Genomic DNA, 23,613 nt, shown 5'->3' on the forward strand with positions numbered 1-23,613 from the left:
AAGAATAGTTAATGAGTTGAAGCAAAAATTGGCAAGTAAATTTGCAATGAAAGACTTAGGGGCGGCCAAAAAGATTCTTGGCATGACAATCACAAGGGATAGGAAAAAGAGAAAAATCACTTTGTCTCAAAAACAATATATTGACAAAGTTGTTGAAAGATTTGGCATGGCTGAATCAAAAGTAACTCCTATTCCTCTTGCTGGTCACTTTCGATTAAGTTCTGAATTATGTCCTAAAACACAAGAAGAAAAAGAATTTATGGAGAAAATTCCTTGCAAATTAGCCATTGGTAGCATTATGTATGCTATGGTTTCTACTTGCCCTGGCATTGCTCATGTGGTGGGAGTTGTGAGCAGGTTCATGAGCAATCTCGGAAAAGTTCATTGAGAAGCAATCAAATGGATACTAAGGTATCTAAAATGTACTTCAGATTATGTCTTATGTTTTGGCGGAAACAAAGTTCAGCTACAAGGTTACACTGATTCTAATCTTGCCAGAGACTTGGACAAACGAAGGTCTACCATAGGTTACACCTTCACATTTGTTGGAGTTGCGATCAGTTGGGCTTCATGGTTGCAACATTGCATTGCTCTTTCTTCAGCTGAAGTTGAATACTTAGCTCTTTCTGAAGGTGCAAGGGAAATGATTTGGCTTCAGCAGTTACTTGGTGACTTAAAAGTTCATCAAAGTGAATATAATATGTTTTGTGACAACTGTAGTGTGATCTTCATGGCACATAATTAGTCATCACAACGTCACTCCAAGCATGTTGATGCACATGCTCACTTTGTCCATCATGCAATTGAAGAGGGCAAGCTGAATTTTGTTAAGATTGATACCAAGATCAATCCGACTGATATATTCACGAAGGTTGTTGCCAAAGAGAAGTTTGAATGTGCTAGAACTTCTCTTGGGCTTGTGAAGAAAAGATAGATCATTCTTTGAGCAGGGTATTGGGTGATCAGTTGCAACATTGGTTGTCTTTCAGGTGGGAGTTTGTTGATATTGTGAAGGCCAACAGTCACGTCATTCTTCCCTCCAATAAGCGAGTCTCTTGGTTTCCAGAGACTCTTCATTTGTAATATTATTGGAGCCCTTTTTATATGCTACTCCTGCTCATTTTGTAATAACCTTTTACATATTAATTCAATACTCTGTAGTCTAGACATAGCCACTATTGTGGTGAACTAGGATAAATTTGGTGTCGTGTATTTTTCTTTATTGCATCAATTTTATTTTTGTGTTTAAATCCTTTCAATAAGTTATGATGGAATGGAAACTAACATTTTTAGAGATAAGTAACAAAACTAACTTTGGTCAAGTCCACAAGAATAAATGTAATTGAGAATAATAAATGACAAATCAAGAAATCATTCATCCAAATAAAGAGATTAGACATCTAAATTTAAAAAATTGATAATAATAAAATACCAAAATATAAAAATCATAAGCCAATTCTATATGTAATTATGCTTAATTATTATACTTAACAATACTTTAAACAAACAAAGCCAAATCCTTAATAACAATTATTTTTAATATTTAAAATTTCTAAAAACATATTTTAAAAAAATCCAACTATAACTATACGCATGAGTAGCCTCAAAGCACATTCAAAGTATCTCCTTAAAACATTAATTAGTTTGAAAAGCAAGTTGAAAGTAACATTATTTGAATGTTAACAATCACATTATAAGTTAAATTATAAGTTTGCGGCTGCAAGAAACATTCAGAATACATGAAACAAAGAGAAGGAAGATTACCACTTTCTTAACCTGCTATGACATGTTCATCGTATTCGCAGTTTGCCCCATGGAGGAAAAAATCACAGAAATCCACAAGTAGTACGTTATGTTCAATCCTCACAATTATAGCTTTGCAACGACTGAAGATGCGAATTGATACTTGTGGCGAAGAATCAAAAGAATTAGTGCTCTAGTTATTCTTAGAAGAAACAATCGGCTTCAGGTGACTTTGCGTATACGTTGAGAATACCAATTTCAGTGCAACTCTAGTTCCTCTGCCACTTGCCGCATTTGTTCTAAAAAGAATACGTGTATGACATGGCACTGTCTATACAAGGATCAAAATGTATTTTTATTAATTAATTATAAATTTATATATGAATGTTAATTTGTTAAAAAATACAAACAAATTAGTTATGCCGGTGAATTTTGGCCCCTCCATAGCCAAAATCGTATGACATTGCCTTGTTGTATGATTCAACGTGTTTTTATGATAATGTTCAGTTTTACGCGGAGTTACGAGAAATGCGTTTGAGATATCAAAGTGTCTATCGTGGACTGTGAAAATGGCAGGAAGGCAATCATTTTCAAATTAAAGGCTGCTATACGCCAAAATGCAATGATTTTCAAATTAAAGCTTATATGCCAGTAGTTTCTTTTGATGTACTTCAGATTTTCCAAGGAGTACGGATGGCAAGAGAAGAAAAACACCTTATTAGGGATTTCCATTATGTTTTGATGTCATATTCCTTTTTAATAATAGTTTGTATTTTTATTGTAGATACTAGTACTTGCACTTTTGAATGGTGCAAGGATCAAGCCTATAGTATTGTATTATTTTGATGATGATCTCCAATAGTTATTCATAAATTTTCCATGTTTACTTCCCTACCTCCATCTTTAGATCTTTATTATCTATGCATATACACTCCTTTATTCCTCCCTGACTCTAGCTTATCTTACCCATCTTTACCTTTTTCTCCTCTTTATTTATATCCCAATTCCACTATTTCTCTTTGATTCTCTCTATCTATCTATCCATCCACTATCCATCTATCTCCTCAAATATATTTATCGGTCCTTCCTCTTGTTTCCTCTTCTTATCTAATAAATATGCTACAATAGTTAGAGAGTAATAAAAAAATGATCTAATAAATATGCAACTACATTTGCTTATTCAAATATTCATTTCACTCATATATTTCCTTACTAACTATACATACACAATCACCTTCAATCCACTTCACTTCACACTTACCATATGCTCGGTATACCCTTCTCCAATCTCTTTCTAAAAATTTACCAACAACTCAACCGACATATAGAATAACAATGTTTGTCTACTTCATCACATTCATTAGGGTTTCTATAAATTTCTCTCATCTACATGATCAATTACCAACTCATATTCAATGAATTCGGCTCTAGGTAAAATATTTTGTGAATCTTTCTAGTTGTATCTTCACCTAGGAACTTGAAATTTACTTGGATCTAAAAACACATCTTTAATCTTCACAATCTGATTTTACCTTTCCAATTTCATAGTTTATCTTTCTCATTTAGTTCATCCTTATCTTAGAATCTTCTAGAATAGTCATGATCTACACTTGATGTCATCCTTTACTCTATCTTTCACAAATTGTTCATCTTTATCAAACTATGTTATTTCTTCATCAAACACCTGCATTACTTAGTTAACATCACGCTTGGTTGACACTATTATCACTCAATAATTATCCATGCTCAGTTTATATCTCCATCCATGCTTCATCACATTCATTAGGGTTTCTATAAATTCCTCTCATCTACATGATCAATTACCAACTCATATTCAATGAATTTGGCCCTAGGTAAAATATTTTGTGAATCTTTCTAGTTGTATCTTCATCTAGGAACTTGAAATTTACTTGGATCTGAAAACACATCTTTAATCTTCACCATCTGATTTTACCTTTCTAGTTTCACAGTTTATCTTTCTCATTGAGTTCATCCTTATCTTAGAATCTTCTAGAATAGTCATGATCTACACTTGATGTCATCCTTTACTCTATCCCTCACAAATTGTTCATCTTTATCAAACTGTGTTATTTCTTCATCAAACACCTGCATTACTTAGTTAACAACACGCTTGGTTAACACTATTCTCACTCGATAACCATCCATGCTCAGTTTATATCTCCATCCATGCTTCATCACATTCATTAGGGTTTCTATAAATTCCTCTCATCTACACGATCAATTACCAACTCATATTCAATGAATTTGGCTCTAGGTAAAATATTTTGTGAATCTTTCTAGTTGTATCTTCATCTAGGAACTTGAAATTTACATGAATCTAAAAACACGTCTTTAATATTCACCATCTAATTTTATCTTTTCGATTTCACAGTTTATCTTTCTCATTAAGTTCATTCTTATCTTAGAATCTTCTAGAATAGTCGCGATCTACACTTGATGGCATCCTTTACTCTATCTTTCACAAATTGTTCATCTTTATCAAACTGTGTTATTTCTTCATCAAACACCTGCATTACTTAGTTAACATTACACTTGGTTAACACTATTCTCTCTTGATAACCATCCATGCTTAGTTTATATCTCCATCCATGCTTCATTACATTCATTAGGGTTTCTATAAATTCCTCTCATCTACACAATCAATTACCAACTCATGTTCAATGAATTTGGCTCTAGGTAAAACATTTTGTGAATCTTTATAGTTGTATCTTCACCTAGGAACTTGAAATTCACTTGGATCTGAAAATACATCTTTAATCTTCACCATCTGATTTTACCTTTCTAATTTCACTATTTATCTTTCTCATTGAGTTCATCCTTATCTTAGAATCTTCTACAATAGTTGTGATTTACACTTGATGTCATCCTTTACTCTATATTTTATAAATTGTTCATCTTTATCAAACAGTGTTATTTCTTCATTAAACACTTGCATTACTTAGTTAACATTACGCTTGGTTAACACTATTCTTGCTCAATAACCATCCATGCTCGATTTATATCTCCTAATCAGTAACACTTGACTTACACATCAGTTAATGTCCTCCAAATATGATATCATCAAAAAATATTTCAGCTATTAAGATCTTATCTTCAAATTCACTTTTCAAGTATAGATTACTGCTCTCAAACTAGTTCTCATTGAATATAAATGTGTAATATTTCATACTGTTCTCAGGGTGCTTGCTTCAACCCATATAAATCCTTCTGTAGTTTTTATACCATGTTTTCTAATTCTAGGCCACAAATCCTTCTAGTTGCTCAACATAGACTTCCTCTTCTAGAATTCCATTCAGAAAAGAAGACTTCACATCCATTTGATAAACCTTGAATCCTTTGTAAGAATCATATGCAATCAATATTCCCACACCTTCTAATCTAGCAACAAGAGAAATAGTCTCACCATAGTCAATTCCTTCCTATGCATATCCTTTATAGACTTGTCTTTCTTTGTTCCTTGCTACTTCATTTTCATTCATCTTGTTTTTGAAAATCTGCTTTGTTCCAATAACATTCTTATCCTTCGATCTTGGTACCAATGTTCATGTGTTTTTCTTCTCAATTTAATCAATCTCTTCATTCATTAAATTAATCTAATCTTCATCCTCTAGTGCATCTTTGACTGTTCTAGGCTCAAATTTAGAAATCAGACATGTAATATCTACTATAAAGTAGAAATATATTGTTTATAAAAAATGATAGTTTTTAATTACAATAGACCATAGATTATAATCAAGGTTGTGCAGGTATGCATACCCAAAGCCTTGGTATGTGTATCATGTACTGGGTTCTGGTACACATATCCCATATTAGGTACTTGCTTTGGCATGTATTGTGTAGCCATAAATACCATGTCAGCTCATAAATCTCTCCCCCCTTCCCCCCCCCCCCTCCCCCTCCTCCCCCCCCCCCCCTTGAAAAACATTAAGAAAATCACCACGTAGATTAAGATGTATAATTTTTGTTTCAATTTTTCATTTGTATATCAACTTGCTACTTATCAAGCTTAATTAAATATGTAATCAGTTTGAAACTTGATACAATATTGATAAACAATAATTTTTAAACTACTAAATTTTTTCTAATTTTCACTATTCAAATTAGAACTAGAAGTTTATCCTTGATGATTTGTCATTATATGATTTATGATCTTCTTGTTCATATTTAAAGTTTTCCTTTTTTTAATGCATCTAAAGTTGAAATATTTATCATTTATATTATATTCATGACTCATATTTTGAGCTTTCTTATTTTGAAAGCTCAATGTCATGACTCATGTTTCCTATTTTAAAATTTTCTATAAAATATCAAAATTATATTAAAAAATATATTTTGGCAATACCCTTGTCCCCTATTTTGAAAAATAGTCATACCCATAACCATACACATACCAGTACCCAAGTACCTCGTACCTACGCAACCTTGATTATACTTTTTAATCACACTTATAATATAATATTTGTAAAAACTATTAATAAAGAAATTACAACATGCCATAGATCATGATTTTTTATTACACTCTTCAAAACATCAACTAATTGAATTTAGTAAAGTCTCTATCTTATAGTGTGGAAGGGACTAAAATTGAATTTACATAAATCATTCATATAATATGAAATAACAAATTTGTTTGAAAAACTACACAATTTTCACCAAATCATAAAATAAATTGCATTAGATGTCCCAATGTCTTCAAGCCATTCAATTAGATTGCTCACAAACTTTGTCAATACTTCCACATTTTCTTTGATTGTTGAAAATTAAGAATTTTAAAGCTCATGTTCACACATGTTATTCAAACTTTGGCTTTACAATTGTCTGATTGTGATAAATTTCCTTTTCAACAATTGCACTTTGTAATCTTTGTACAAACACAACAACTATTGTGTCTATTGATATGACAGATCTACTAGCTCCCATCTTGGTCAATACTTTCTACATGTGACAATTTTCTCTTTCCCATGTCTTCAAAAGGTTTGGGGATAGTTTTATTTGGTATGTGCCTTATAAGTCATTTAAATTAGTATGATTAAAATTGGTCATTGAAAAAATTCACGTTGTAATTAATGGGTATGTGGATTCTTTCTTGTCCTACAAATATATTTTTTAAACAAAGTATTTGACATAACTAATACTTTTAATGGAATTTAACTTCTTTATATTTTAAGCCTCTCTATTATAAAATAAATAAATGTGTGTTATGTTTTTTTATTTTTGTCATTACAAACTATTTGATATTGTAAAAACAATATAATCAAGAATATATAAATGAACAATATTGAAGCATTAAGAGTTCTTATGGATTTTAAATTCTTCATAATTATTCATCTTTTTATGAACATCATCTAAATACATTAAATAAATAAAAAATTCATTTCTATGACAAATATATTTATGTAAAAAAATAGGCAAGAATAATTCACATCCTTATACTTTCACATTATGCTTTGATGTTTGAAAAACTACCTTTTTCAAAGCTTTTGGCCGCATAGGTTATAAAATTGTTGATGCTCTTTGCAATTATTTGAAATTTTCATTTTTTTAGTTGTAATTGCAATTTATTGGAGGTTTCTAACAAAATTAGAAAAGTGTGCTTTGTGCATACCCAACATGTATTGCATTCACTAAGAATATTGAAGATTTGTTATACTCAATGGGGTGACATGATCTCTTTTTCGTGATCTACATGTAGCTCACATCTTAGTAGTCTTTGTCATGATCTAAATGTAGCTCATATCTTAGTAGTCTTTTTCATGATCTACATGTAGCTCACATCTTAGTAGTCTTTGTCATGATCTAAATGTAGCTCATATATTAGTAGTCTTTTTCATGATCTACATGTAGCTCACATCTTAGTATATGCTTCTACTAGTTCCTCCACCGCCTTCGTGGCTTTGCGGACTTAGCTGGAGGCTAACATAGATACCTTCACTTGCATATTGCTCTTTAGTTGCTATTATAGACTCTGATCCAGCCTCTAGGGCTAGTTGTTGGTACACTCAGGCTACTATCCTACTAAGATCGGTCGGGATAGACATCAACTGTCTCCCTCCCTACCAATTTTCATTGGATGCTCCAGCTCACCTCCTCCCCTCTCCCTAGGAGTTGAATAGATATGTCAAGCTGGACATCTATAGACAATATATTATCCAGACCTAGGTTGATCCTTTGAGGGGGTTTATGCCCGAGGATGACATGTTATGTCGAACACTTCTTGGATATTTGAGACGGGATCATTTGGTTCTTAGACTACTTACATAGATAGTGGACCCATGCCCTACATATCTACCTTGGCTCCTTCAAGGTGGGCTCTCATTGACTCCAGATTTAGATCGACCACGATATAGATAGAGAGGATCAGGTTTGTAGACTTTGTATCATGGTGAAGGTGAAATCTAAGACCATTTCCTTTTTAGATGCCCCATATAGTACAAGATCAGAGGGAGATTATATTGCTTGTTTAGAGAGTGTAGATCCCTCTCGGACTTCTTTAGGTACACAGATCAATGTTGTCTTGCACTCTATCTTAGTGAATCCATGTAGCTTTGAGACCACACTTTGCAGCTATCTTTCCCTAAGGGTTAGACCCAAGTACAACTTATCATGACCTTCTTCTTGCCATTATCTCATGCCTGGAGTACAAAGCGACCATATAGTTTCCCTAACATCGGCCACTCCAAATCAGTGAAACCTTGTAGTGTTCCTCTTTGCCAGCGACACTCCTCTCGCAACACTCAGTGACAGAATAGAGCCCTTGGTCGCTCTCATCCATCTCATCTGAATTTTTGTCTTTCTTCCCTTCGAGGAAGGATCCCTAAACCCTAATCATGTTTGGGTGACTCTTTCTCTCTTCTTCATCTTCTATTTTAGGTTTGTGCTTGCTCTTTTATCGACACCATTTGGTGTTTCGTTTGAGGCTATCTTTTTGGTTGTAAGCTCCTAGTCCCATAGACCTGTGTTGTGGTCTCTTGTTGAACATTAATATTATCTTATCTAGATTAGAATATCACAATCTCTAAAGGGTTTTTCTTAGTTTATATGGCAATAATTATGTTTCTTATGTCTTGAAAAGGTTTGGAAGTCTCTACGTTTCATTACAACCTTACTCTATGGTAAGACAATTGATCTGAACCTATAAATACCTACACAATATATCAATTCAAGGTTGGTCCATGGAAAGGATGAGAGAGGTGACATGATTATTAATCATTTTATGAATCTTTGAGCTTTTCTTAAGAATGAAAGAAGAATTTCTTTCAAGTTTCTTACAATCTCCATAATGATATTAATAATAGAATTAAGAGATGAGTAATTAGAAGATATATTAATGACATTGTAACTTTGAAGTAAATTGTAGATTTTGTGTGTACTATCCTAAACATTTAGAGCCTATAAATGGATACTCAGTTAGGCCCAATTTTGGCAATTCTAAGATTAATGTTTGCATGTTTGATTTAGCTATCTATATCCCTTTGATATGGTATCTATATTATCTTTATGTCTTTCTATTTATATTCTAGTTATTTCTCCCATGTACATGACATCTAGGCTTCCTAGAAATAGAAAATACAAACTTTTTTGTTCCTTAAGGATTGGCCCAAATTTTAACTCCAAATTTGAACTAGAGCCATGTGTTCTAGTGGGAAATTAGATCCTATGGTTAGTGTGGTTTAATTTTGAATCCTAAAATGGGTGGGATGTATATAAACACCCTATCTATCTTATTTTTGTAACAGAGATCAATTTTTATCAACCACAATTAAGAAATGAAGAAGTAATTCAACAAATTTAAGATTTAATGGAATGAATCTAAGAACTAGCATCTTTCCAAGCATCCAAGGTATTTTGAAGGAAATATTCTCCATTGCAGCAAGATTATCTCCTATGATAGGCAAGTAGAGGAGTTCTCAAGAAATAAGGAATATCCTTTGTCCATTCATATGCATTCTTTTATAGAAAGTGTTCATTCAAGCATAAAAACATTGAAGATTTAAAAGTGACATTCATAGATCTATGCATTTGTGATCATTGAGTGCTTTCTAAGTTTCAACATAAGCAACTATAATTTAAGCATCTTCATGAATATGTGAAATCTCAAAATCTATTCATTATTTTGAAAGTAGATATAATATTTACCTTTACATGCAATCTTTTTTTTTTCAAGATTGATTTCTAAACAAAGGTTTGACCAAAGAAAACCATTTTCTATAACATTTTCACTATTACATTTTGAGTTAATTATTGATTAATCAATTACAAATACTCATGGATACTTGGAGACTTAGCTGATGTTGATACGGTTTTGATTAGTGATGTGTTTGGATAATTGATGGTTTGAGCTGGAAGTTATATTTGTCAATAAAAAATTCCGATTAAGTGCTCACCTATTTATGTTTGAGTCAAAGTTCAATGACACGTGAAAAGTTGGTGATGACAAAGTAAAGCTCAGGACGTTTTCAAATAGTTTACATTTGAAGTGGGCAAAATTTTGAAGATAATAATTAGAAACTTATTTGTGTAAGATTTAAAGAATAGCAGAAGCACAATAAAAAAATAATAAAACTCAGAATAGGAGAGGCTCTATTTTTATCAGAGAAAACACAAATATTTCTTTTGAACACTTGAGAAGATAGATTTTATTCACGGCTATCAAAGAAATTACAAAATAGAAATTTATTTAATAGTATATAATCATTGTAGACTTCAGATCTAATTCTTAAGAAAACTAAAACAAAACCAATCCAAACTTACTCATGCATAGCATAACATATTCAAGGACAACATGTATTACAAAAGAATAAACTATGGTAGATCAAACTGTTGAACACTATTATCCTAGGAAAATAAACTACACATCAATTATTAGTTAAAACTAATAATCATGCATTAATATAAGACCAGAAATTATGCATGATGACTTCTTAGTTTAAAGTACTTCTAAACTAGAACAAGGGTGGTGGAACTAAAGTGGCTTGAACAGTGATTCTGGAGTGAATCTCGGTATCAATCTTCATACTCCCCCTTGATGTTGAGAGGGCTTACAATCTAATCTCTAAGTGTGAAAAATTGATCCTTTGCAACTGCCTTTGTGAAGATTTCTATGATTTTCTCCTTTGTGTTTATGTACTTCAACTCAATCACTTTATTTTGTACCAAATCTCTAATGAAATATTGTTTCAAATCAAAGTGTTTGGTCCTATTGTGATGAACCAGATTCTTGGCCAATTTAATGGCACTTATATTGTCATAGAAGATCACAGTAGGCTGAACCTATATCTCTCTAATTTCTTCAAGAAGTTTTCTGAGCCATAAGGCTTGTGTGCCAGCTGAAGTGATTGCAACATATTTCACTATTGTAGAAGAGAGAGCAACCATGCTTTGTTTTTTTGAACTCCATGTGATTAAACTGGAACCCAAAGAAAAATAATTACCAGATGTAGATTTTCGATCATCCAAACTACCTCCCTAATCTGAATCACTAAAGCCAACAAGCTAAAACTTATTAGAAGAATAGTGAATGCCAAAATCTACTATATTTTTCACATACCTCAAAATTCTCTTGCCTTCCTTCATATGTTCCTTTGATTGATTTGTCATATACCTTGAAACCAATGAAACTGAATAAGCAATATCAGGACTTGTGTGAGTTAAAAACATCAAACTCCCCACAATGCTCATGTATGATGTCTCATCAATAATTTTAGCACCATCATCTCTACATAATGCAACTCCATGAGCAATTGGAGTGAAAAGAGGTTTACAATCAATCATATCAAATTTCTTCAACATATCTTTTGCATACTTTTCTTGACAAATAAAAATTTCATCTTTACCTTGATAAACCTTCATGCTAAGAAAATACTTCATGAGACCTAAATATTTCATCTCAAACTCATTCATCATAGCAAATTTGAATTTATCTTTCATCTTTGAACTACTACCCATATATAGCAAATCATCAACATACAAACTCACAATGAGAATATCATTACCTTCTTGTTTTTAGTAAAGGGTAGGTTCACTCTTACTTCTTTGAAAGCCCTTCTGTTGAAAATATCCATCAATTCTTGCATACCATGCACGTGGTGCTTGCTTGAGGCCATACAAAGCCTTCTTAAACTTGTAGACATGATCTTCTTTGCCTTGAATCTCAAAACCTTGTGGTTGTCCCCACATATACCTCTTCTTCTAAGTATGCATTCAAGAAGGCACTTTTCACATCCATGTGATGAATACTCCATTTCTTTTGAGTTGTAAGAGAGATTAGCATCCTAATAGTTTATTGTCTTGCTACTAGTGCAAAAGTTTCTTCATAATCAATGCCATACCTTTGAGCGAAACCTTTAGCAACCAATCTTGCCTTGTGTCTTTCAACACTCCCATCACTATTATACTTGGTCTTGTAGACCCATTTTGTGCCAATCTTCTTCTTCTTATGTGGAAGATTGACAAGCTCCCTTGTCTCATTCATATGAATGGAATCCATCTCTTCATTCATTGCTTGCATCCAAACCTCATTAGCACATGCATCTTCAAAACATGATGGCTTATAATCAGCTTTAGCAAGTAATGCAAAATTTATTGTCTCACCTATTGGATCTTCTTCATGTGCTTGATTTGACAACTCTCATAGATATCACTCAATCTTCTTACCTTTCTTGGAGGACTTGAGGATAGACTTTCTCTTGGGATTGTTGAGGGGTTTCTTGGTGGGCTTGGTGATCTTGAAATAGAACCATTAGTTGGCTTTTCATTATCATTATCAGCAATAGCATCATCATCCAAAATTGATTTTGGCTTTTCAACATGGTTTTTTTGATGACCATAAACTCCACCTTCATAAAAAATAACATCTCTTGAAACAACAATCTTATTAATAATAGGACTAAAAAATTTGTAAGCTTTGCTTTCCTCACTATAGCCTACAAAAATACATGATTCACTTTTAGCATCTAGCTTTTTCCTATTTTGATCAGGGACACGAACATAAGCCAAACAACCAAAAACTTTAAAATGATTTTAATTAGGCCTTTTTTCATACCATGTTTCATATGGATTCATCTTGTGTAGGACACTTGTAGGACTCCTATTGAGAATATATACAATTGCAGCAACTAAATCAGCCCAATAAGAATTGTTCAAACCCTTGGTTTGTAACATGCTCCTTGCCATTTCTACCATAGTACAGTTCTTCCTTTCAGCCACTCCATTCTATTGAGGTGTGTATGCAGTTGTGAGTTGTCTTTTGATCTCATTCATCTCACAAAAATTATGAAAATCTTTTGAGCAAAACTCTCCTCCACAATCTGTTCTCAAACATCTAATTGTGTTCCCTTTCTCATTCTCAAAACGAGCTTTAAACTTCTTAAATGTATCAAAGGCTTCACCCTTAGTGTTCAAAAATATACCCAACACATACGTGAGTAATCATCAATAAAAGTAATGAAATATGACAACTTACCCAAGCTTTGTGTTTGCATAGGACCACAAATATTTGAATGAATATGCTAAAGTGAGTATTGGGCCCTCCATGCGTTGCCTTTAGGAAATGATTCCCTTGCATGCTTCCCTTTTGCACACCCTTCACAAATCTTTTTATGCTCTTCAACCTTAGGCAATCCAAGAACCAATGCATTTGATGTTACATTCTTCAAACTATTGAAATTCAAATGGCCATACCTAAGATGCCACAACCAACTTTTGTCCTCATAGGCCCTATTGAAAATCTAATTGTCATTTTCACCAAACTTCAAAGGAAACATCCTATTCTTTGTCATACGAACAACTGTAATCACTATATTTCTCTGATTCTTATCACAGATAGTACATTTCATGTTCTCAAATACCACTCTATAATTCTTCTCACATAGCTACCCAACACTCAATAAATTATGCTTCAATTTGGGAGTATAATAAATATTTGGAACACTTTTCATACCTTCCTTTCTCTAAACATCCATGGTTCCTTTGGCCACAACATCCACTCTATTGTTATTACCAAGAGTAATATTGGATCTATAACCATCATCAAGCTTTGAAAAAAATTCCTTGTTACCAGACATGTGGTTAGAGCATCACGAATCCTAATACCAAACATCATTCACATTACTCTCACCTTTCCCATAACACAAAAACAAATTACCTGAGGAAGGATTCTCATCTTGTTGAGCATAATTAGCATTATTGTTACCTGATTTCAATCTACACTCTTTCTCAAAATGTTCGTACTTATTGCAATGATAGCATTGGATGTTCCTTTTATCAAATATGTCTCTACCTCTTCCTCCTCAAGCGCCTCCTCTTCCTCTAGATCCTCTTGAAATTTTTTGATTTTGACCCCTTCCTGAGCCTTTGTTGTTGTTATTACTACTACTAGCATCATCATTATTTGAAATTTTCAATTGAGAAGCAAAAGCCTTCTCATTAACACTATTAGACATGTCCCTTATTCTATTCTCATGTGATATGAGAGATCCAACCAATTCATCATACTCCATGGTAGCTAAATTTTTGCTTTCTTCCATGACAATTGCTACAATATTCCATCTTGGGGTTGGAGATCTTAATACCTTCTATATTACATGCTCTTGAGTCATATATTCACCCAAAGTGGCCATTTTATGAGTCACATCTTTCACTCTCACATAGAAATCTCCCACATTCTCTATCTCCTTCATCTTCAAGTTCTCGTATTCTCTTTTCAAGGTTTGTAGCTTCACAACCTTGATCTGATCATTGCCATCATAAGCATCTTTTAGAGTCTTCTAGGCCTCTTTTGATGTCTGTGCAACAACAATTTGAGGAAACAAGCTCTTCTAAAGAGTCATCTGAATGTGAAACAATGCCATTGCATTCTTCTTTTCAACTTCTTTCTTCAATCTTCTATCATTAGGTTGGAGATTATTCCAATTTGCAGCCTCTTCATATCTAGATTCAATGTTTTGGTTTAAACAATAATTTTGACAACTGAGTGTCAATACACTTAACCATTTTCCACTAAACAATGCCTAGCAAAGAGTAGGTGCCGAGTAATATGAAGTGTCGAGCTATATCAAGTGCCGAGCTATAACAAGTGCTAAGTAACAGTAGGTGTTGAGTGTTAACAAGTACCGAGTAACATAAGGTGCCGAGTGTTAACAAGTGCCAAGTAGCATAAGGTGCCGAGTGATACAATTTTTTTTAGGTGCCGAGCTATCTAGGAAATAGCATGTGTCGAGTATCAGTAATGCTTCAGGAGCCGAGTAACTCAGGATATTAGCATAAGAGTTTGTGATTGCACAAACTATGATGTAAACCATTTTTGTAGCCGACATAAGATAAATCTCGAAAGATATAGAGATAAGAACGAATCTTTTACATTTCCTATGCAATTTTCATGCAACCAATTGGAAAATTGGAAAGGTATGCAACCAATCAGCAAAAGGAAAGTATTGAGTGGGAAATTAAGAATCAATGTGGATCGTAGATTCATATCAAACCCTAAGTCTTCAAAGTCTTTTTAAGGAAGACAAAAGTTTCATTGAACAAGGATGATGAGAGATGATAGAAGAAGAGCAGAGTAAAAGGGAAAAACAGAATGGCATTTAGTGAAAAAGGAGACATAGAAAATAAGGGCAACAATTCAATAATCAGTTGATCAGAACAAAGCAAGGTAGACAAATAGAAATCAAATCTCAGAGGATCGAAATCAGAAAGAGCCATAACCAGTACTTGCATTCAGCAAACAAGGATTGCAAACTATTAGGTTTATAATACCTAATACTCTCTTACCATTGTATTAGAAAGGAAATCCTATGTAGATAGGTTGGCTTAACAGCTATCTATAGATCCTTATCAAAAGGTGACTAAATCCTTTAACAGGTTGACACTTCATGTTAAGTGTTTGAAAGCCTTTAACCAAGTCACTATTGACACAGTGTAAATCCTTTAACAGGGCAAGCCTTTAACAGGGCAGACCATCAGAAGTGGTTGAACAATATTACTACAATAATTTTTGTGGGTATCATCCCCACCCCAGTTTTACCTTCTTATTCCTGGAGGGTTTCTGGGTTACCAAATTCCAGTGTTATGTGTTGTGTATGCATGTCTTAGTTTCATATTTTCTTGATGTATTTACATGCATGCAATTTACTTTCAGTTAAAAGTTTTATTGGTTAAAGTATGATACTTCTGATTCACCCGCCCTCTCATAAGTATTCTTTCCATATTTGAATATTCCAACAATTGGTATCAGAGCTGGCTAGGTTCTCACAAGAAAAATCCTAACAGCTTGGAGGAAAATTTCTAAAGATGGAAGCTTTCAAACTTGGGAAGATCATTGAAAATCAGGTGATAGACATGCAACTTGCTTTACATAGCTTGGAAGAATTTAGAAACAAGTTGAGAAACTCATTGAAAAGAAGGAAGGATCTAGCCATAGCCGAAAATGAGATAAACTACAAGGAGAGTGATACCACCAACATATTTTCCAATGGAGACACTAAAGAGTTTGATGCAGCAGTTGCAGAATTGATGGAGAAAAAAAAAGTTCAAGTAGATGAGATAAGATCTCTTAAGATGGAACATGAATCACAAGCCATAATGTTATGTGAAATCACTGAACAAAAGAAAAGAGTAGTTGAAGATAAAGCCATAATGGAAAATGACAAAAGGAATCTTGCAAACAGGCTTGAAGAAAAATGTACTGAATTGACAAGGATCTCAAACATGCAGATGGATACACTTGCCCAAATGATGAACCTTCATCATGAACTTAATGTGAAAGAGATTGAGATCTCTACACTAAAGATGCAAAATGAACAACTACAGAACGACCTAAGAAGAGAGAAGGAAATTTTAGAAAACTTCAATAAACCCAATGAAACCATCAAGTATTTTGAGCAATTACTAAAATCCCCAAGATCAACCCATGATACATCAGGACTTGGATACAACAACACTGAAGTTGGAGAATCATCAAAGAATGCAGAACAAAGAAGCGATAAAGGTAAAGATGTCAAACCTACATGTCATTTCTATAGAAAGAAAGGACATACATCTAATGTATGTAGAAACAAGAATGCCCATCAACATAATAAACCTAAAAGTATGAACCATTGTCATAAGTGCAAGAAGCAAGGTCATCAAGCATATGAATGCAGAACCAAGACTATTAAGACATCAAGATTTGAGGGTCACTGTCATAATTGCAAGAAATATGGACACAGAGCTTTTGAATGCAGATCAAAGCCTATGTGGACATCAAATCAACTAGCAAGGACATCAAACCATGAATTTTGGGATTACAACACCAGGTACAGTTGTCACTATTGTCAAGAATATGGACATACACCCCAGAATTGCATAAGAACACATTTCAAGGGAAACTATAAAAGATGATTGAGTCAAACTACATGTTTTAGTTGCTTAAAAACTGGTCATGTCAGTAGGAATTGCCCAACAAGGTCAAAGGTATCAAGTACTAAGTTCAGCAATGGAAAGGCAAAGATAGATGTTGAACATATCAGAAGTGAGATGAATAAGACATGGAAGAAGAAAGATGAGTGCAGCACATCAAGTGCAGAGATCACTTCACCTAATAGGTCAAGTGATCACACTTCATCAAATTAAGCATGTATAGGTGTGAGGGATTGATAAACTAAGTTACATCAAACATCAGTCCCAAAAGATAGAAGAAATGCAAAGAAGAAATCAGCATAAGCAAAGACGCTAAGTCAAAATTAAGAGTCTTGCAAAATCTATTAAAATTGTCTTCAGGTGCTAAGTTGCTAATAGCGACCAAGTTGATAGATGATGCTGAGTTGTGAAAAACTAATGGGAGCTGAACGAAGTGAAACACAATGGGTGCCGAGTCATGTTGAAATCCTTCAAGTGCTGACTAGACAGTTGTCAGTGCACTAAGCATTAATTACTCTATTTTGAAGGGTACATAATTCAATTTTTGATCATTTCCCACCATTCAAACACGAAGGAAAGCCGAGAAGAGCAGAGAAGATCAAGGTCAGCTCAGAAGCCATTTGTGAAGATTTCAACAGCGATTTAGCACAATTTTCATCGATTTGAGGTATTTTACTTAAGTGCCAAGCTACGTAGAGTTTATAAACCTTTTTAAACTGTAAACCCTAGTTTGGTAAACAATGGCATCTGGGTCAAGAACCACTAAGGGTAAAGAGAGTCATGAAATACAACTGGTCAGTAATGAAGTAAAACAACCTGAATTCAAACCCCATTCTAGAAGTAGCATACAAGAATTATCCTGCAGGTGCACTGTCAGTTATTCCTGATAAATTTGTTATGGTCCAAGATGTTCGCAGATGTTATAACTGCAAAATTGAAGCCATAGGAGATTTAGAGATTTACAATGCATATGAAAAGCTATGTGAGAACAAAAGACTGAAAGATGAGTTCTCAATAATAGAAAGAAAAGGATTAACCAAAACCCTAGAATTTTTTATTGTTTTCAAAATTGAATGGGTACGCATAGTTTTGAGCAGAATACATGATGGAGCCTTTTGGTTAGAGCCAGGGCCAGTAAAATTCACCAAAAAAATTGTCCATAGGGTTACTGGTATTCCAACCCTAGATCGGCCAAAGACCCTGCGAAGTGACAAAAGGGAAGTAATAGAGAAAAACACAGGTGCTAAATGGAATAATAGAGGAATGACTATTGACACAGTCGCAGATCCCTTACTATATTTTGATGTGAGAATCATTTCACACAAATTCTATCAATCAAGCAAATTAAATAGTGTGCCTTGTATAGCAGTTGATGATGCATACAAGATAATTAAAAAGGATCATACTTATGATCTAGCAGAGCTCATGTTTCAACAAATTAATGAGAATTTGGGAGCTATAAGGAAGAGAAAGGGAGCTCAGTGCAAATTCGGATCAGTTTTGGTGTGCATATTTTTCTATCTGATGAAAGAATTCCCTTCTATAGGTAAGGTGAGATGGAATCTGGACAAAACAATTGTTGAACAAATCAATGGATATATTGAACAGATGGGTGAAAATTTTGATGCCCAAATGACTAGCTACTTTGAGGACTTTAAACAGTCCATGAAACAAAGAATGAGGATTCCAATCTCATTGACTGAGAAATATAAAAAAGATATTTGTTTTCTTGTAGATATATATTATACCTATATACAAGCAGTTATACCTAGAGTAAGATGGCTTAGGCCACTAGGTTATGAACTTGATATTGATCAAGCTTCTGCAGCAATAACAACCCTTCTTGCAGAAGAAGTTGATAAGAATGCAAAAGCCTTTGGAACTTATGATGTTGTTAAATCAAGGGTGATAATAGATTTGAAGACTGCCTCAACAGTAAAGAAGAAAGAAAAGATGGTGAGACAAATCAAGAGAAAATTTGGTGTTGAAGGTGAAGGAACAATAGAAGAGGAGGAAGAAGACATTGTAGTTAAGGAAGATGAACCATAAGGTCTGACTCAAGGGTTAGGAGAAGACAAAGAGGAAAGTGCTAAGGAAGAAGAAGCTGAGGAAGCACAAGTTGAACCCAAGGTCACAAAAAGAAAGGCCACAACTCCTCCTGCTCCTCAACCCAAAGGAAAGAAAGTAGTTGCTCCTGCACCAAAGAGACCGACTACAAGGGCTGCAACACAAAAAGCCCAAGAGGAGGCAAAAGAGAAGAAGAAAAATCCAAAGAAGACTGCTGCCAAGTCTAAGAAGAAAAGAAAATTTGTTTCCCAGCTTGAAATAGATGAGGAGAAGACAGAGTCAGAGGACAACAGCCAATTTCAAGTGGTAAGACACAAACCTCAGACTGTTGTTGATAAATTATTTTCAAAAATTAGGAATGATGATTTGAAAGGTTTAAAGAACCTAAATTTCTCTAAGCTCACCAAAGAAGAGAAAAATAAATTAGAGGAATCTGTGTACACTATGATGGCTGAATATAAGAACACACCTCTTGAATTAGATGAATCAATGCCTAAAGAATTGTACAAAATTATAGAGGATAAATGACATTTTTGTTTACAAATGGAAAGGGAGATAAGGGAGTCAACATTAGCTAGATTGTTGCCTAATTTGACTAAGGATCAAGTAAAAAATGCAGTCAAAAGGCATAATAATAGATTCACTCCCAAGCATAGAGCATTCAGCATCTTACAGAATAAAATTGAAGAGGTAGTTACAAAATCCACAAGATTGTGGAAAATAGTTTACAAGAAAATAGAAGATTTGTATAATGAAGAATATAAGGTAGAGGCAAGTGCCAAGATAAAGGAAAAGAAGGCATCAGGCATCAAAGAAAAAGAGAAGGAACAAGTGGAGAAGAAGGTTGAAGACGAAAAGGAAGAAAAGGCACATACTGAGGAGAAAGAGGAAGAGAAAGATACAGTTGAGCCACAAGATCAAAGTGTGCAAGACACACAGGTATCCCCTCCTAGTCCTCCTCATGCCACCATCACACCTGTAGAGATTATAAAAATCAAGGATGTTACAGACACTTCAAATCCAAACATCAATCCATTAACTGCAGAGGATTTAGAAATCCTTGACCAATCATCACTAGTAGCAAAATTAAGTTCAAATCCTATATTGGTAAGTGTTGATGAATTACAGAATCCAGAAGTTAAAACAACGACAGTCAAGGTGAAAACACAAGTGCCGCCCTCGACCATACAAACTACTAGAATTCTATTTCTTCCACCACCTCCTCCACCAAGTGTAGTCACTTATACACTTCAAATGCCAAGTACAGTAGCAGGGGAAATAAAAGAAACATCTAAACAACAAACAAGTTCAACCCCACCTAGTGATCATCAAAAGGATACACAAGATGAAGAAAAATATGAGAAAAAGAAGGAGGAGTCTGCAATTCAAACACTGGTTGCATTACCAAAATCTGGTACCCCAACACAGACTCTTCAGTAGCCGAGCACTGGTGGGTTACAATTACAAATCAGGACACTAGGCTCGAGCTCATCAAAGACAGTCATGAAACTTCACTATGGAGTTCCTGAGCTTCATGAAGAAATAAAGATTCCATATTATGAATCTAGCACTCTCACTGAAGAGAAGATCAATGAAATTCAGAGTGCATTGGAGAGAAGAAGGAGACAAGAAGCACTAAGAAGAGAACACAAGCATAAGCTTACCTTGAATGAAATCAAAGACATATTCACAGAAGCTTTTTTCTTACAGTTTCCAAATGAGTCAAGACCAATTATAAAGAAACTATCTAATATAGTTGACCAAGTGACTAGTGAAGACTAGGAAACAAATGCAAAATTTATAGAATGGTCAGAAAGAAAGTCCCAAGGCAAGGTAAATAATAAAATATCTGGTGATATAGCACTGTCACAAGTGGAACTAGCAAAGAAAATTGAAACAGTTAAAACTGTACTAGGAAACATCTTTTCCCCGTACAACAAGTTGTGTGATTTTTCCACATTCACATAGGACACTAGCCAAAAAATATTGAGCTTGGAGAAAAATTTGAAGATTTCTAGCATGCAACTCCCCACAAATCTAGCTTAGAGTGAGAAGCATTTTACCCAATCGCTTCACACACAAAGAGAGTTAGTTGTCTTAGCAGTAGAGGAGGCAACCACAAAAGCTAAATTGATGCAAATTCAATCCTCAATAAATCCTCATTTGGAATTACTTCACAAGGAGCAAATAAATGCAGAGACAATCCTCAAGAAAGACCCCAATCTTTCTACATCTGATGGACTTGTACAACTAGCAACAGAGATTTCCATCCAGCATAAGTCATTGGATGTCGCACTAGCAAATTGGGATGCAGCTCTAAAGGTACTCCTTGAAGTAAATTGTACATTTTTGGCCAAGTATGGCATTTCCTTGTAAGACCCTTGACATAAGTGTCAAAAAGGGGGAGAATAAGTATGGGGGAGTGATAAGAAGAGATTAAGTATGGGGGAGTTAAGTATAGGAATGAAATGGTAAGTATGATAAAAGGGGGAGATAGCAAATTTTGGGAGACTTTTTGACAAATTTTGATTAGTCAGAATGCAAAAAAAAAAAAAATTTGTAGCAAATAAGGAGATACATGCAATAATGACAAAGATCACAGGATCTTAGTTAAGTGTTTTTGTCACTCATGTCAAAGGGGGATATTGTTGGTTTAAAGAATAATTTTGACAACTGAGTGTCAATACACTTAACCATTTTCCACTAAACAATGCTGAGCAAAGAGTAGGTGCAGAGTAATATGAAGTGTTGAGCTATATCAAGTGTCGAGCTATAATAGGTGCCGAGTGTTACACTAATAGATTCGGCACCGATTTGCGACGGCTATGTGTCACAATTATGATAGAAATGTGTCGCGACTGCGACAGACATAGATGTCGTAGTTATTTAGTCGCAATTTATGACGTCTACCCTTGCCGTCGCATTTGTGACGCCCATCCATCACTCTGCAACCACCTTATTGTCACACCAACCCCTCACAATTCCTCTTCTTTCCGTCGACATTGCGACGGGGTTTTCATCACATTTGCGACGCCCATCTGTCGCTATGTAGCCATATATTTTTGGTTTAACTTCCACAGCCGTCGCAATTGCGACTCCAATTGCGACGGGGTTGCTGTCGCATGTATAGCAACCCCGTCACAATGTCTGGGGTTGCCGTCGCAATAGCGACAGAATCCCCAACAATTGCGACGGGGTTGCTATACATGCGACGGCAACCCCGTCGCAATTGCGACGGATGTGGAAGTTAAACCAAAAAAAAAATATTGGCTCAAAACTAATAATTTTTAAAAAATTACTTGACCTTTAAATTACTATCCATAATTTATTGCAACATAAATAAAATAATTAAATACACTTTCTAAACTGTGACATTTTGTTTATGAAAAATAAGAAATTTTTAAACAAGCATATTACACTAAGATGTTTAAACAAAAATCTAAACCAAAAGTTCTCTTTCTGCCTACCAAAGCCATTAAAAAATTGAACTCATCTAACCACAAATCCAAAAAATTGAATGTTGATAAATGATATGATCAAAGAATACATTCTTACAATATAAACAAGTAATTTTTTATATTGTAAGAATGTATTCTTTGATCATATACCTTGTCTCGTACATTATCTTGTCTCGTACAATGTATTTTTTATATTGTAAGAATGTATTCTTTGATCAGAAGCATACCTTGTCTCGTACATTATCTGCATCTTCGCATAATAGTTAGAATTGATCAACAAGGCACCCATCCACCATGGAGACACTTAACCTTGATGCTATGTACAAGTGAACTTCAGATAATCACTTGTCTATATCGTCGACGCTAGTGAGCTGCATGATGGACCAATGACTTGATTACTGGTAGCAACCATTATGTGATAATCATCATGATATGCATCGAACTTTATATGCATTGCCATCCACAGATATGCATCCACTCATGATACATACATTGTCATCCACATAAATGCATCCATTTATGATGTTCCATCACATGCATACATATATTCATGACACCCACACCATATATAGACACATCCATCTAGATGTAAATGCATCATCCACATCATGTTATCATTATCACATTATTGCATTCCAATCCACATTTCATTAAGCATCATATAAGTATGCACATATCTTTGAAAAAAGGAAAATCATCAGATCTAATACAACAATAACCATAGATCATAAGACTAATGAATCACCATACATCATTAGACTAAAGAAAAATATGATCGGCCATCACTTTTGATTCATTTATCGGCCTTATAAGTTTACCATAGTACAATAACATACGCTGATAGTATTATCCACCTGGCAATTAGTGATTCATGATTAATAGCATAATCGGCTGGCAATTGTTAGCAATAATCACTCATGATTAGTTC

General features: G+C 34.2%; 1 protein-coding gene across 1 annotated transcript; it reads left to right on the plus strand.

Annotated features, from left to right (window-relative positions):
- Window positions 1–259: 259 nt before the first annotated feature.
- On the plus strand, window positions 260–2,310 carry LOC149568335 (secreted RxLR effector protein 161-like). Its single transcript, XM_089816715.1, has 5 exons — window positions 260–379; window positions 467–660; window positions 990–1,050; window positions 1,806–1,931; window positions 2,251–2,310. The coding sequence occupies exons 1-5, from the start codon at window positions 260–262 to the stop codon at window positions 2,308–2,310; spliced, it is 561 nt and encodes a 186-aa protein (XP_089672841.1).
- The last annotated feature ends 21,303 nt before the right edge of the window (window positions 2,311–23,613 follow it).

The sequence above is a fragment of the Cupressus sempervirens genome, chromosome 3, assembly GCF_028749045.1.
Source record: "Cupressus sempervirens isolate cs-2001-9-10 chromosome 3, ASM2874904v1, whole genome shotgun sequence".
Classification (NCBI taxonomy): Eukaryota; Viridiplantae; Streptophyta; class Pinopsida; order Cupressales; family Cupressaceae; genus Cupressus; species Cupressus sempervirens.

Bases quoted from the DNA above. Each gene is read 5' to 3' on its own strand.
- LOC149568335 (XM_089816715.1), top strand. From the start codon at position 260: ATGGAGAAAATTCCTTGCAAATTAGCCATTGGTAGCATTATGTATGCT. The intron at 661-989 runs GTTACTTGGTGA...GTTGTCTTTCAG, and splicing joins GAAATGATTTGGCTTCAGCA to GTGGGAGTTTGTTGATATTG. The intron at 1,932-2,250 runs GTGCTCTAGTTA...GATAATGTTCAG, and splicing joins GCGAAGAATCAAAAGAATTA to TTTTACGCGGAGTTACGAGA.